The sequence below is a fragment of the Thunnus thynnus genome, chromosome 8, assembly GCF_963924715.1.
Source record: "Thunnus thynnus chromosome 8, fThuThy2.1, whole genome shotgun sequence".
NCBI lineage: Eukaryota > Metazoa > Chordata > Actinopteri > Scombriformes > Scombridae > Thunnus > Thunnus thynnus.
Window position 1 is genome coordinate 27,701,903 of NC_089524.1, and position 12,055 is coordinate 27,713,957.

A 12,055-nucleotide genomic window follows, 5' to 3' on the forward strand; every position below is an offset into this window, starting at 1 on the left:
CCACAGCAGCTAATAACACTTTTTATTCTGACTGCTGTTCTTTCGTAGAAGTTTTTGGTTCAGTGCAATGACCAGAGAACAGAGTGGAAGTGGACCCACAAAGTCTCCTGCAATGATGTTGAGGCTCTTGGGGTCCGACCCAGGTATCTGCTCCTCCAGCCATTTCCTCAAATACTCCCAATTACTGAAGGTCAGCGTCCGCAGGGACTGCTTTGGGTTCATGGTGATGTAATTCCTATCAGCTGTCAAGTTCAGGCCAGAGATGAAGAAGCCATCTGAGAAAAAAAACATTAAAAACTAGTACACACTTGTCAATTAAGTCCTCAAAGAAGTCTCTAATGTCATGAACTCTACTCTTTGTGCTCCCAAGTCAGTGTAGTGAATGTCAGGAAAGAAGAGAGTAACTGAAACTCACCTGGACGCCCGAGGTCTTTGTTCCACTCCAGGTAACTGATCACTCCTTGAGCTGTGCGCTTATTGGCCCACAAGTAGGGGATGGCAGGCCACAGCTCCTGATGTCTCACTGCAGTCTGGGATTCATAGGACAGCAGGACCTGGTAACCAGACGCCCACAGACTGCGCAAGGTCAGGACTGACTCCTGTGTGGGGCAGGTTAGGCTTTGTCAGGCACAGTGTGGTTTTTATACAATAAATCAGCTGTACGAGGAGAAAACTAACCTTTCGGGGGCAAAGTTTTGAGCCGAACAGCTTCTTCAGTGACAAAATGAATGATTCGTGGAGTCCGTCGCTGATTCCCTCAAAATGGCTGCAAGCAAGGATAACAATCTCCTTTGGGTGAGACTTCAGCCAGGTGGCAACAGATGACAGTGTTTCCTGTAAAGGAGGGATTGATGCATAAACAATACATACATATTCCCCAAAAGCTCAAACTAAGGGCAGTTTAATTAAGATGGTTATACTAACCAAGACTGTTAAATGTGTGTATATGACGTGTGTGAAATACAGGTCATTGGAGATGTCGTCAGGCTTGTGTGCAATGCGGAGATCAAAGAACCGAATCCCCATCGAAAGTTGCTCCTCAATGCTTTTGTCCTGAGGGGAGGAGCCATGTTATCACAATACTGACATAATACATGTTTGGATACTACATATGCAAGTATGTTATGTGACAATTAGATATATTATGTTACAGTTATTGATAAAAAAATGTATCAATAGTCAGAAAACCTCCATTCACAAAGCCAAGAAATGTGATTGGTCCCTGCACTTGCACCTGTCTTTTTCATGTAGCATATCAAAACTGCTTTTCCATTACTTAAAGCTGCTATAATCAATATTTTTTTGTTAAAAATGGATAAAATGACTCTGCATATGTAACAGGAATCGCTTGTAGTGACGAAAACCCACAGATAATTATCACCTGACCCTGCAGTTCTGCAGCTCTGTGGTGCCTTTCAGTAACTTTCAGCTTATTGTTTTTGTTTTCCAGCTCGCAACTTTAGTGTTTTGGCTCTCACTGCTCTCATCGGCACCGTTTCCAGACGCAGCAGGAAGCTGTTATCAGTAAAAATGAAGACTGACTGTACACTACCTGTTCTGCACCAAACCGCAGACAGACACAGTTAGCAACTATCTGGTGAACATAGTGAAGCATTTAGCAGCTAAAGAGCCAGATATTTCCCTCAGGAGTTGCAGGAGGAGACTAAAACAGAGCTAAAAGGAGAGTGATTATTGGACTTACATGTGTCAGGTGAACAGAAACACGACTCCAAATGAATTATAATGTTGCTCTGTAACTGCTGGATGTGTAAATAAGCAACTTTTGCTAACAAGTTTGTCATATGTCAATATGATAATATGTTTGGCTTTACAGCTTATGTCTGCTGTCTTCCAGTGGCCAAAATAAATCAGTTACTGCAGAAAATCAGATATCAATAGTCAATCAGGTTTGTTGGTTCCTTGTTTTACTAATTTAATTTACTTACATTTGATCCAAATGGGAATTATGTGAGGTCAGCAAACTCCATGTACCAATTAGAATAATAGACATGTTAGTTCTCCCACCCAAAACAGATAGGGGGGGGGGGGGGGTATGACTGGACAATCTTGTAGCTTCACTTCCAGGTGATGTCTGGGAAGTGGTGTGTGCAAAACCCCCCACAGCAATAACGTCTCAGTCCCATAGGGGTCCTCAAACCACTTTGTCAACTACATTATAATCAGAACAAGTTGTCCAGCTGATGCTATTTATACTCTTCCACCATACATACCTGTGTTGTAGCCCATTTAAAAATGGCAGGTCTTGTAAAGCAGTAGAAAACTCCATCCAGGAGCCTGAAGCAGTCTGATTCAGACCTGACCAAGGGGGAGTTTATATCCAGACAGTAGCTCATGGCATCATGGCTCCCTGGATGAAAAAGCACATTAAAGCTTTACATGTTCTTCAGAACTCTGAACTGGGGAAACTGGTTTACCTTTCTAAAAGACTAAAATGCAAAACCAATTGAAGTCAGAGACTGAGTCTTTATTGTTGTATTCACTAAAATTATTTTTCTCCAGAGCCAAAGTCCACTTTTTATTCAAATTGCTTGTAAAGAATGTAAATAGTCTAAACACAGATATATTCAGTTTACTGTCGTAAAAGCAGCAAATATTCACATTTAAGAAGCTCGAATCAGTGAATTTTGACATTTTCGCTGAAAAAACTGAATCTGTCGATCAACTAACCAGTTTATCAGTTGTTTCAGCTATAATTAACATAATTCAACCGTATATATATAATTAGTCTGACTGTCCTGTAGTACTTGAATGTCTATACTGGCTGATCTGTGCTCCTTTGTGCTGTATGGGATGAATATTCTGCGCAGGTTGATTTATTTTACAAAGGTACGGTGCAAACACACGGGAAGAGAAGAGGAGTTATCTGTACCAGGTATGGCTAGGTCTGTCAGAGGAACGTCCCACAGATCCTCGGGTAGAGATGACATCCAGTCCTGGCAGCTGTAATCCATGTCGGACAAGTCAGTCACAGACCTTCAGGAGACTCACTGAAAACTGAACTTATGGATCTGAGAATCCTGTTCGCGCAAGTCATCATATGATCAATACCACTTCCTTTATCCAATTCCTTTAAATGATCGACCACAAATTGAACAAAGGAGGAGGGGGGAGACTAAACTTTGTGTTTCCTGATTCATCTGCGTTGTTGGCTCCGTCCTAATAACAACAACTGCATTTTTAAGGACTTATAAGTTCGCGTTCACGCCCTGCGACGTAAAAGGCAACAGTGTCCTATGTCTGAAAAATGCCAACGCAAGTGATGTCACACTTCATTCACACTTGACACATTTCTCCTCAAAGAAGACAAACTGCTTTTTCACAACAGCCCGGTGCTTCGTTGCTGTGACGTGTCGGAGGAGGCGGGGCAAGCAAGTGTCAAACAAGAAGGTGAGAAAGATCTCGCGAGAGTGATCGTTTTAACCCAAACTATGGTCTTTCCCTAACCCTAACCAAGTGGGGTTTTTTTGTGCTTAAACATAACCAGACCTTAACTACAGCGCTGTCACATCATGAAACATCATTATTTTGTACAACGCGCAAAATGAAGAAACAACGCGTACATATCTCGCGAGAGTTCCGCGAATCTAGGGTAACTGTCTAGACATGACCATCTTCAATACATTCTGCAACCTGCATTATTTTTATTTATTTAATTTTTTTGTGTGTGTTTTATGTATTCATTTTTTACTCTATTTTGCTTTTATTGTTTGTTATCTTTTTACGTTATATTTATGATAAGGTTACTGCTGCTTGGATTATTTCTTGTATGTTTGATGCAAAAGAGATGCAATGCCTATATGTTGGTGCTGAAATGTTCGTGAAATCATTAAAATAAATAAATAAATTCCTGCAGAAAACTCCAACATTTTATAGAATTGCATATAAAACCATTGAGCTAAGATGAATTATTTCATCAACTTGCAATGTAATTATGTAAATGATGTATGCTCTTCACAGAAATAATTTAAAAAGTTATATTTTAGAAATGAGATTGAGAGGTCAGAAGGGTTTATTGTGCCCTCAGTTATGTACTGGCTTATTTTCTACTGTTATCGTCATGTGATTTTATTTCATTTATAAAATCTTTGTATCACCAAATGTTTCATCATGTGCTGAGGAACTTGTTATCAGTGATAATTGTGCTTCCATTTTCTTTTTACTTGCAAAACATTTAAAGTTTTTGAGGCTTATTTGTCATGAATGGTCTGGTTTGTTTTTAAATCTACCTTACAACTACTAAATCTATATTTTTTTATTGGATCATCAATTTCTGAGTTTAAAAAAGATAAATATTACCACTGTCTTTTAAAAGAACAAAATGAGTCAGGACAAAGTGTTCATGTCAAGTTTATTTACATATCTTTCCATTACATAAGCAGACAACCCTTCCTAGATGTAACTCATCAACATATCAATAAGCCATCTCACATAGAAGGCAGCAACCAACAGGAAGTAGGAAAACAACAAAACAAGGAAGCAGACCAAAGCAAAGTCCCTGATTAAATGAGGACAGTATGAATAAAAATACTGACATTCTTTTCTTCAACTAATTAAGGCTGGACAGAGCTGCTGGTATGATTATAGACTTTTCTGTGGTTATTTATTATTGATTACTGCAGTTGATACATTTAGAACATAATGGCCACCTTCATAAGACACTTCTTTTTGCCTTTGCCCACAACACTGGACACAAGTGCTGGCCAATGAGAGCTCTTGTTACTCTGTTTATTATAGAGAGGATCTTTAAATTGACCTGTTGGTGAAACAGAAACTGTACATTTAAGAATATATACATAATACACAAGAATCTAATGGCAGAATAATTAAATCATTCATTTCATTTAATCAATGTTTTCAACAATACCATTTTAACTTTTTAAGATTGTAATTCCATAATTTAAATGTAATTCATTCATTAACTGTCTCTAAATGCAACAATTAAGTTAATTATTCTAATTAATCACAGAAAAAAATGATTATGTAAGAAGCATGCTCTCTTTAGTTTTTAGTTTATTAGTTTATTTCTAAGAGACAAGTACAGAGAACAGCGACAGTTTCAGGACCAGAGTCTGATATACTGTACATGTGTAAATAGCCGAAGCTAATTTCCAACATCAGTCCCTTGATGGGTATTGATGGTTCAAGCTATCATTAAAATTACATTATAGTTTAAAATCAGTGCACATAATAATAAAACAAGAACAACAACCATCCATGACAGCAAAAATACAAACAGACAAATAAAACAATACAAAACCCAAAACATTCATAGCACAAACTCAAGTACACTAGTTGGTGTCATGATTACAGTTCTGGCTCTTGAATGTTGTAGAAAACGTTTTAAAATCCTGAATCTGCTTTTAACTGGCGGGTAGGGAATCTTTTATCTTCCCTACAAGCATGGACAAAATGTAAATGCACAATTCATGAATCCTCTTTACCCTGTATGAGGCTTTAAACCCCAAACTAACAGTAGAAACATATGTACACTATCTGAACAAAGGCCTTTTTAAAGGTCATTTTCACATTTTACAAAAAGGAACAAGAGGAACAAGTCTGTTTTGTGGCTCTAATGTTACTCTCTTATTTCCCTGTTTGTCATCATGTTGACTGTTATGGTGACTTTAACAGAACCTTTAACATGAGCAGCCTACTATTTAAGCAATGAATTGCCTTAACATATTTGAATTAGAGTAAACTAATAGCTTACGTTTAAAAGGTTTTAAAAAGTCAATTACATCCTGTGCTAATTAATAATTGTAGAATTAAGTTTTTGCAAGGTAACACAAATTGTGATGTTCTATCATGAGGGAATTGCAAGCATTGTAAAGGAACGTAGGGGAACAAGCTTTTTTCCTACTGTGGCCCTTTAGGGACACCATACAGTAGTTTGACATTCTCTGTGGCTGAAAATACCAAGGACATGGTCACTTCTTTTAAGTAAGTAAAACATTTTTTGCTCATAAAGTGGAAACATTTTTAATTGTATTTGTACTTCTGAATGGTCCGTGAATAAAGTGAGATTATTTTCTTCAAAATGCTCATGTTTATTGGAAAAGCGTATCTTCACAGGCACAGTGGTGCAGCATTATTTTAAAATCAAGGCCTAACCTGCTGAATAAAGTCAATTCTTAATAGAACAGTCAAGGTTGGGTTCATGCAAATAACTTTTTTTTCTCCATGCATTTTGCATAAGTTTCTTCTCTACATTCTCTATGGGTAAATACACGTCTTACAGTTTAGCTACTTCTTAAACTTGCTGCCCACATGTCGTATTTATAAAACATGTGCCCTACAATAAGTCATATGTGGTCAGTGAATACATTGTTTGTGCTTACTCATCTAAAATGCATACATTAAGGTGACATTAGTTGTATCATTATTGCTTCGGTCACCGTAACATTAAGCTGGCCACCTTGCTGATGTGTGACAACTGATACAGTACATTGCATAAATAGTGAACTGAATGTAAACAAACAAGTGCAGCTCAATATACCAAAAGTCTGTTTCCAAGCAGCTTTAAGACTGAAATATACAATTCACTGCCTCCAATAAGTGCATTTATATTTAAATGAATAATTCAAGTACTTGAGTATTTTTCTCAACAAAACAAGCTCATGTGTATTTCATGCTGTGATTCACATTTTTTTTTGTAGAATAATGCATATCGGTAAAAGTCATGAGGACCATTTCAGTAGTTTCTCATTCAATGTAACAACAGCTGGTACAAACTGGCTCTCTGTGATAAAGTCCCCAGCAATAATATTGAGAGAGTCCACTTTGGAGCCGGGAGTCTGCTCCTTCACCCAGCTGAGCAGCGTCGGGTACGTGGACATCACCAAGTCTTTCAGGGACTCTGTCGGGTGTGTGCAGATGTATTTCAGGTCCTCTGTCAGATTAATTCCTGTGACGAAGAAACCTCCTGAAACACAAAATACACACATGGGATTGTACAAGTGACAGTAGTAAGTAATAAAGTAATAATAATTTATGTCCCTAGCCTGTGTCATTGGTACATTACCTGGTCTGCCGCGTTGTTTCCTGTGTTCAAACTCCTCAATAAGAGCCTCAGCTTTGCATTTGTTGGCCCACCAGTAAGGAATATGTGGCCACAGGTCACTGTGATAGCTGACAATGTTGTGTTCATAGGACACAATCACTTGGTAGCCTAAAGCCCAGAGGTTTCGAAGACTTAACACTTCCTGAAATCAAAAGAATAATGGGCTGAGTTGCATTTTTTGATGATTTTTTTATTATAAGTTAAAGGACGAGGCTTGTGTTATTCTTACTGTCAAAAAACCCCATGAAAAGACATAAACCGTCTCTGTCTCTCAATGCTTTCAGACTTCTCCAGACTATGTTTGTTCCTATTGAAGTAGGATGAAATCTTGTGATGTAAATCTTTAAAAATGGGTCATTATCATAGTAGTTTCAGCTGGGCATTGTAGTTTTTGGCAAATATTACTCAAACAGAAGTAAATAGTGCCTTTGTTGGGGACTATTTTCAGCTGCAGATTAATACACATTTGATAGATTAGCTAAAATAAACTACAATTTACAGTGTGTTTAATTTGTTGGACAACAGTGGAGCTCTATGGCACAGTGGAACAGGATATATCAGTCTTTGGCTACACATACAATACTTGCTAGGATAAATGTATTGTTTATTTGAGTCTTTTCATGGGATTTATTGACAATATGAAAAATATAGAACATCGCCAAGAGAAGCCATACCATTTTGGGACAGAGCTTGGAGGTGAATATGTTGCGTATGGTTCTGAGCAGCCTCATGTGGAGCTCCTGGCTCAGGCCGAGGAAGTGGCTGAAGGAGAGGATGACCACTTCTCTGGGATGAGCATCCAGCCACTCTCTTATCTCAATAAGAACAGTCTATAAAGGAAAACACAAGATGCCATTCAGTTTACAGCAGGACGCCATCTAGTAAAAAATTTACAGCTTTGCACAAATGATAACTTGTGACATATAATGCCAGGATCCATTAGGTGGTAGGACGTGATTTTTGGCTTTCATACATGGGTTTACTAATGGAGCGTGTCAAGTGTGTTCGATCTGCCAGATCTGCTCTGGATAAAGAAGTTTTTTTTCCCACTCACCACCTGGCAGCTCTGCTGGAGAGTAGAGGTGAGTGAAGAGCATTCTTATTCTTCTTGCAGATATGTTGAGTACAACAGAAATGTCTTAGAAATGCTTCATATTTTCTGCATTATTTCTTTGTAGCATCACAGATATGGTCGCTTAGGTGAAAAGCATCAAGCGTGGTGAAAGATTTACAGAAATCTGATGAATTCCTAAGCGGATAATTTTCTAGAGCATCTAATACCTTTTTATACTTGCCAAAGAATTAATGGGTTAAGGTGTGTTTAAGAAAAGGGCTGAAGAACAGGATTCTAAATAAAATGCATTCCCACTACAGTAAAATATAAACATCCACAATTGCAACCACAATGTTGATTTTTTTGAGCACAATAAAGAGCAGAGACAGGAGGATTTAACATCTCACTGGAGAATGAGTGTGTTGTTGTTCTTTAAGTTTATCTTTCTGGTTATTGTTCTGAGTGCAGGCGGGCCTTTACAGAAGCATAACTCTCAGTGTGGAAACATCTTGTGGACATTTGTGTCTGTGTGCAAGTACTTCACCTCCACAGTGAGTGTGGTGTAAACACCGTGGTAGAAGTACAGATCTGTGGAGCTGTCGTTGGGTCTGTGTGCAATTCTCAGGTCACAGTATCTGACCCCACAGTCCAGCTGCTGCTTTATAGAGTAGTCCTGCGAGACACAGGATGCAGAATACATTACAAGACACAGCATAAAATATTATTGAATCCATTTTTATTAACAAAGAGTAACTTGTATGGCTTTTTTTGTGATTTATTACCTGGGTTTTCGCCCATTTGTACACAAAGGGGCGAATAAGGGGCTTCATGTATTTATCCAGCTTTTGAAGCATGTCTGGCTGGGTGAGGTCAACAGGGGATCTGTCATTCATATCCAAGCAGTAAGTAATCGCATTGTGGCTGCCTGAGTGGAGAGAAGATCAATACAATCATCGTAAGACATCTAATTATTATTATATGCATTAACATCTAGGATGGTCTAGACATAATGCAACTACCAACAGCTAACGTCAGCCTACCTGGGATGGCCAGGTGGTACAGAGGGATGTCCCACAGAGCACACGGCAGGTGAGTCATCCAGCTGTCCATGGGCAGCTCTCCCAGTCTCAGCTCTCTCACTCCGGACACCACAACCGAGGACATTCTGAGCTCCGGCGTCTGCAGCCCGTCAGTGAACACACATTTAATCAGTGGTTGAAGAAGTACTCAGATCCTTTATTTAAATAAAAGGACATAAGTATTATCAGTTTTATGTAATTAAAGTATTGCAGTAAAAGTAGTGGTTTGGTCCCTCTGACTGATATAGTAGTATATATGACATCATTAGATTATTAATAGTGAAGCATCAGTGTTAGAGCAGCATGCTACTGTTGTAGCTGCTGGAGGTGGAGCTAGTTTCAACTACTTTATATACAGTTAGCTATTTTAGTCCAGTGGTTCCCAACCTAGGGGTCGGGCCCCTCCAAAGGGTCACCAGATAAATCTGAGGGGTTGTGAGATGATTAATGGGAGAGGAAAGAAGAAAAAACAAAGTTCTGATACACAAATCTGTTTTTAGTTTTTGGACTTTTTCTCTAATCTTTGATTTTTGTTGAAACTTTGGATCATTTGAACAGTTTTTGAAATGAAACCATGTGAAAAGTTTAGAGGGAAAAATCACTATTTGGAGGAGCTGTTAACAACTCATAGACATCTGAAATGTGACCCTGACTACACACTGCTTTATGTAAGACGTCAAAAGCCAAAAAGGTTGGAAACCACTGGTTTCATCTTTAACACTATGTTGTATTTTAAAAGCTTGTTATATTATCATTCGTGTCAAATCTTCATCTGAAAAGTAACTAAAGCTGTCAAATAAATGTAGTGTAAATGTAATGTAAATAATGTAATAAATGTAACGTAAATGTAGAAAATACAATATTTTCCTCTGAAATGTGGTGGAGTGGAAGTATAAAGTAGCACCAAATGGAAATACTCAAGTAAAGTACAAGTACCTCAAAATTGTACTTAAGTACAGTACTTGAGTAAATGTACTCCGTTACTTTCCAGCACTGCATTTAATGGTAGCCTATAGAGCGCTTGTAGAAGTGAGATCTCTACATTATGTTTCCAGACCCGGAAGCTGCTATTGTATTCAACTGAAACTACATGAGGGCAGTCTTGTTTGTATGGAGGGGTAATTCAAATAGATGTGCATGTAGAGAAACTTGTGCATCGTGTTCACTATCACACTCAGTCATGTGTCCAGTTAATATCACACTTACTTGATCAAACTGCTGCTGCAGCTTCCTCCAGTCGCCAAACCAGCTGAACCAGACAAACCACCACACAGGACAAACACGATGATGACTACAATTAAAGACGTGTGCCAGAGCAAGTCGTCCATCCCAACGCTTTAAAAAATGTCATGGCTGTACATAAAACATGCATGATGAGGTCCAGGAGATAAAGCGTGGCCGTGTCGCTCCCCAGCAGCTCCGTCTAGTTACCTTTTACACCTGCATAGCCCGGGATGGCGAAGACGGTGGGCCCGGCGCATTTTGAGTTCAATTATTGATCAGCCATAGCGATGAACTGATCGATTATCCACGTGCGATCTGCTGGCCGCTCATGTGCATGAACACAAAGTGGGTCCCCTCTGTGCCCTGCGGTGATGCGGGATGTGCGGGGAGGACGGGCGGCGGCACCGCGCCTGCTGACAGATCAGCAGATGTAGAGAGGCTCTCTTCTTAAAGAGCCCGCTGAAATGTTGAGATGAGAGTTCCGTGTTGAACCAGACAGGACACAACAGTGATGCTGATGTCTGGCTGGAAACTCCTTAAACTCCCAGACACACTGTAGCTCTGCCCACACCTGTACGTGTCCCAGCAGGTGTTTTCCCACACCTGGTTTACGTCACTGATGGGGTGTGGCCAAAAGTACAACATACTATATATCTATACAAGTATTGGTCCAGTATTGATTGATTTGATTTTAAATTTTCTTTTTTTTTTCTTTTTTTGAAAAAGGTCTGTGGTTCCCAACCTGGGGTTTTGGACCCTTCCAGGGGTCACCAGATAATTAAAGCTGCCCTGTGGAGTTATGTTTACATTTAGTGTATTAAAACACCAAATGTTTACATCCATGTTAGCTAGCTTACAGTCTCCTTCTTCCTTGCCTTTGTAGGCACATTGCTAAGTTTTTTTTTGCGTTTCTTACCACCACCGTGGTGAAACTGGCAGCAGGAATGTGTACTTTGTCAACAGTGTGCTCACACGCATGTGTCCTACTACTTGTGAATAATAAAAACAAAAGGAGGATACACTCATGAAAATATTGCTCTGTAGTGCTGCTAGTGGTGAAAAACTCCACAGGCTACCTTCTCATCCATTGTGAAACATTGGAGGTCTCTAAAATTCAAATTAAACAATCTGAAAAGGAAACATTGCTTATTGAACTGAACAGCTCGTGACTCGGGACATATGTAACCTGTGACAAGAGGTCTTAATAACACGTTGCTTTGCTTTGAAAGGCCACAAGCCAAAAGATTAGGAACTGCTGACCTACATCATGAAGTCTGTCTGAGAAGAAAGGTGGTTGTCCATTCTGTAAAATGTGAGTGAGATGTGTACAGTCTGTTACCCTTTTCATCCTATATACCAACTATCTTTCAGATGTTCATGTGTTTTTCGACTGCTCAAAATTGCTGCCACACATTACACAGTGATTCTTAAAATGCCTTGAAATGTACCTCAAAGTTTAAATTGAGGTGAGAGTTGACCTTTGCACTAAAATGGGCTTCCAGAGAGGACATTGATTAAGTCGTCTGTTTGCTTGTGATAATTTGGTTGGTCAGGTCTTTCTCAGCTTCTTCAGCAGGTCAATAAACTCTGAAACAGCACTAACCAGTATAGTGAAGC

At 39.1% G+C, this 12,055-nt stretch overlaps 2 protein-coding genes across 2 annotated transcripts; both read right to left on the reverse strand.

Annotated features, from left to right (window-relative positions):
• Nucleotides 1–7: 7 nt before the first annotated feature.
• si:dkey-66a8.7 (PI-PLC X domain-containing protein 1) lies at nucleotides 8–3,399 on the reverse strand. Its single transcript, XM_067597727.1, has 6 exons — nucleotides 2,891–3,399; nucleotides 2,232–2,368; nucleotides 925–1,053; nucleotides 679–834; nucleotides 416–599; nucleotides 8–275 (listed from the first exon to the last, which is right to left on the reverse strand). Exons 1-6 carry the CDS (start codon nucleotides 2,970–2,972, stop codon nucleotides 10–12), a joined length of 954 nt encoding a protein of 317 aa, XP_067453828.1. The 5' UTR covers nucleotides 2,973–3,399; the 3' UTR covers nucleotides 8–9.
• A 1,642-nt stretch (nucleotides 3,400–5,041) lies between these two features.
• plcxd1 (phosphatidylinositol-specific phospholipase C, X domain containing 1) lies at nucleotides 5,042–11,038 on the reverse strand. The gene is made up of 7 exons (XM_067597729.1): nucleotides 10,421–11,038; nucleotides 9,176–9,314; nucleotides 8,918–9,060; nucleotides 8,680–8,808; nucleotides 7,756–7,911; nucleotides 7,043–7,223; nucleotides 5,042–6,943 (listed from the first exon to the last, which is right to left on the reverse strand). The coding sequence occupies exons 2-7, from the start codon at nucleotides 9,297–9,299 to the stop codon at nucleotides 6,699–6,701; spliced, it is 978 nt and encodes a 325-aa protein (XP_067453830.1). The 5' UTR covers nucleotides 9,300–9,314; nucleotides 10,421–11,038; the 3' UTR covers nucleotides 5,042–6,698.
• Nucleotides 11,039–12,055: the final 1,017 nt, after the last annotated feature.

Coding starts and splice junctions, on each gene's coding strand:
- si:dkey-66a8.7 (XM_067597727.1), bottom strand. CDS start 2,972: ATGGATTACAGCTGCCAGGACTGGATGTCATCTCTACCCGAGGATCTG. Junction 2,369..2,890: donor GACAGACCTAGCCATACCTG/GTACAGATAACT, acceptor TTTTTCATCCAG/GGAGCCATGATGCCATGAGC. Junction 600..678: donor CAAAACTTTGCCCCCGAAAG/GTTAGTTTTCTC, acceptor TGCCCCACACAG/GAGTCAGTCCTGACCTTGCG.
- plcxd1 (XM_067597729.1), bottom strand. CDS start 9,299: ATGTCCTCGGTTGTGGTGTCCGGAGTGAGAGAGCTGAGACTGGGAGAG. Junction 9,061..9,175: donor GTACCACCTGGCCATCCCAG/GTAGGCTGACGT, acceptor CTCTCCACTCAG/GCAGCCACAATGCGATTACT. Junction 7,912..8,679: donor ACACCACACTCACTGTGGAG/GTGAAGTACTTG, acceptor TTTCCTTTATAG/ACTGTTCTTATTGAGATAAG.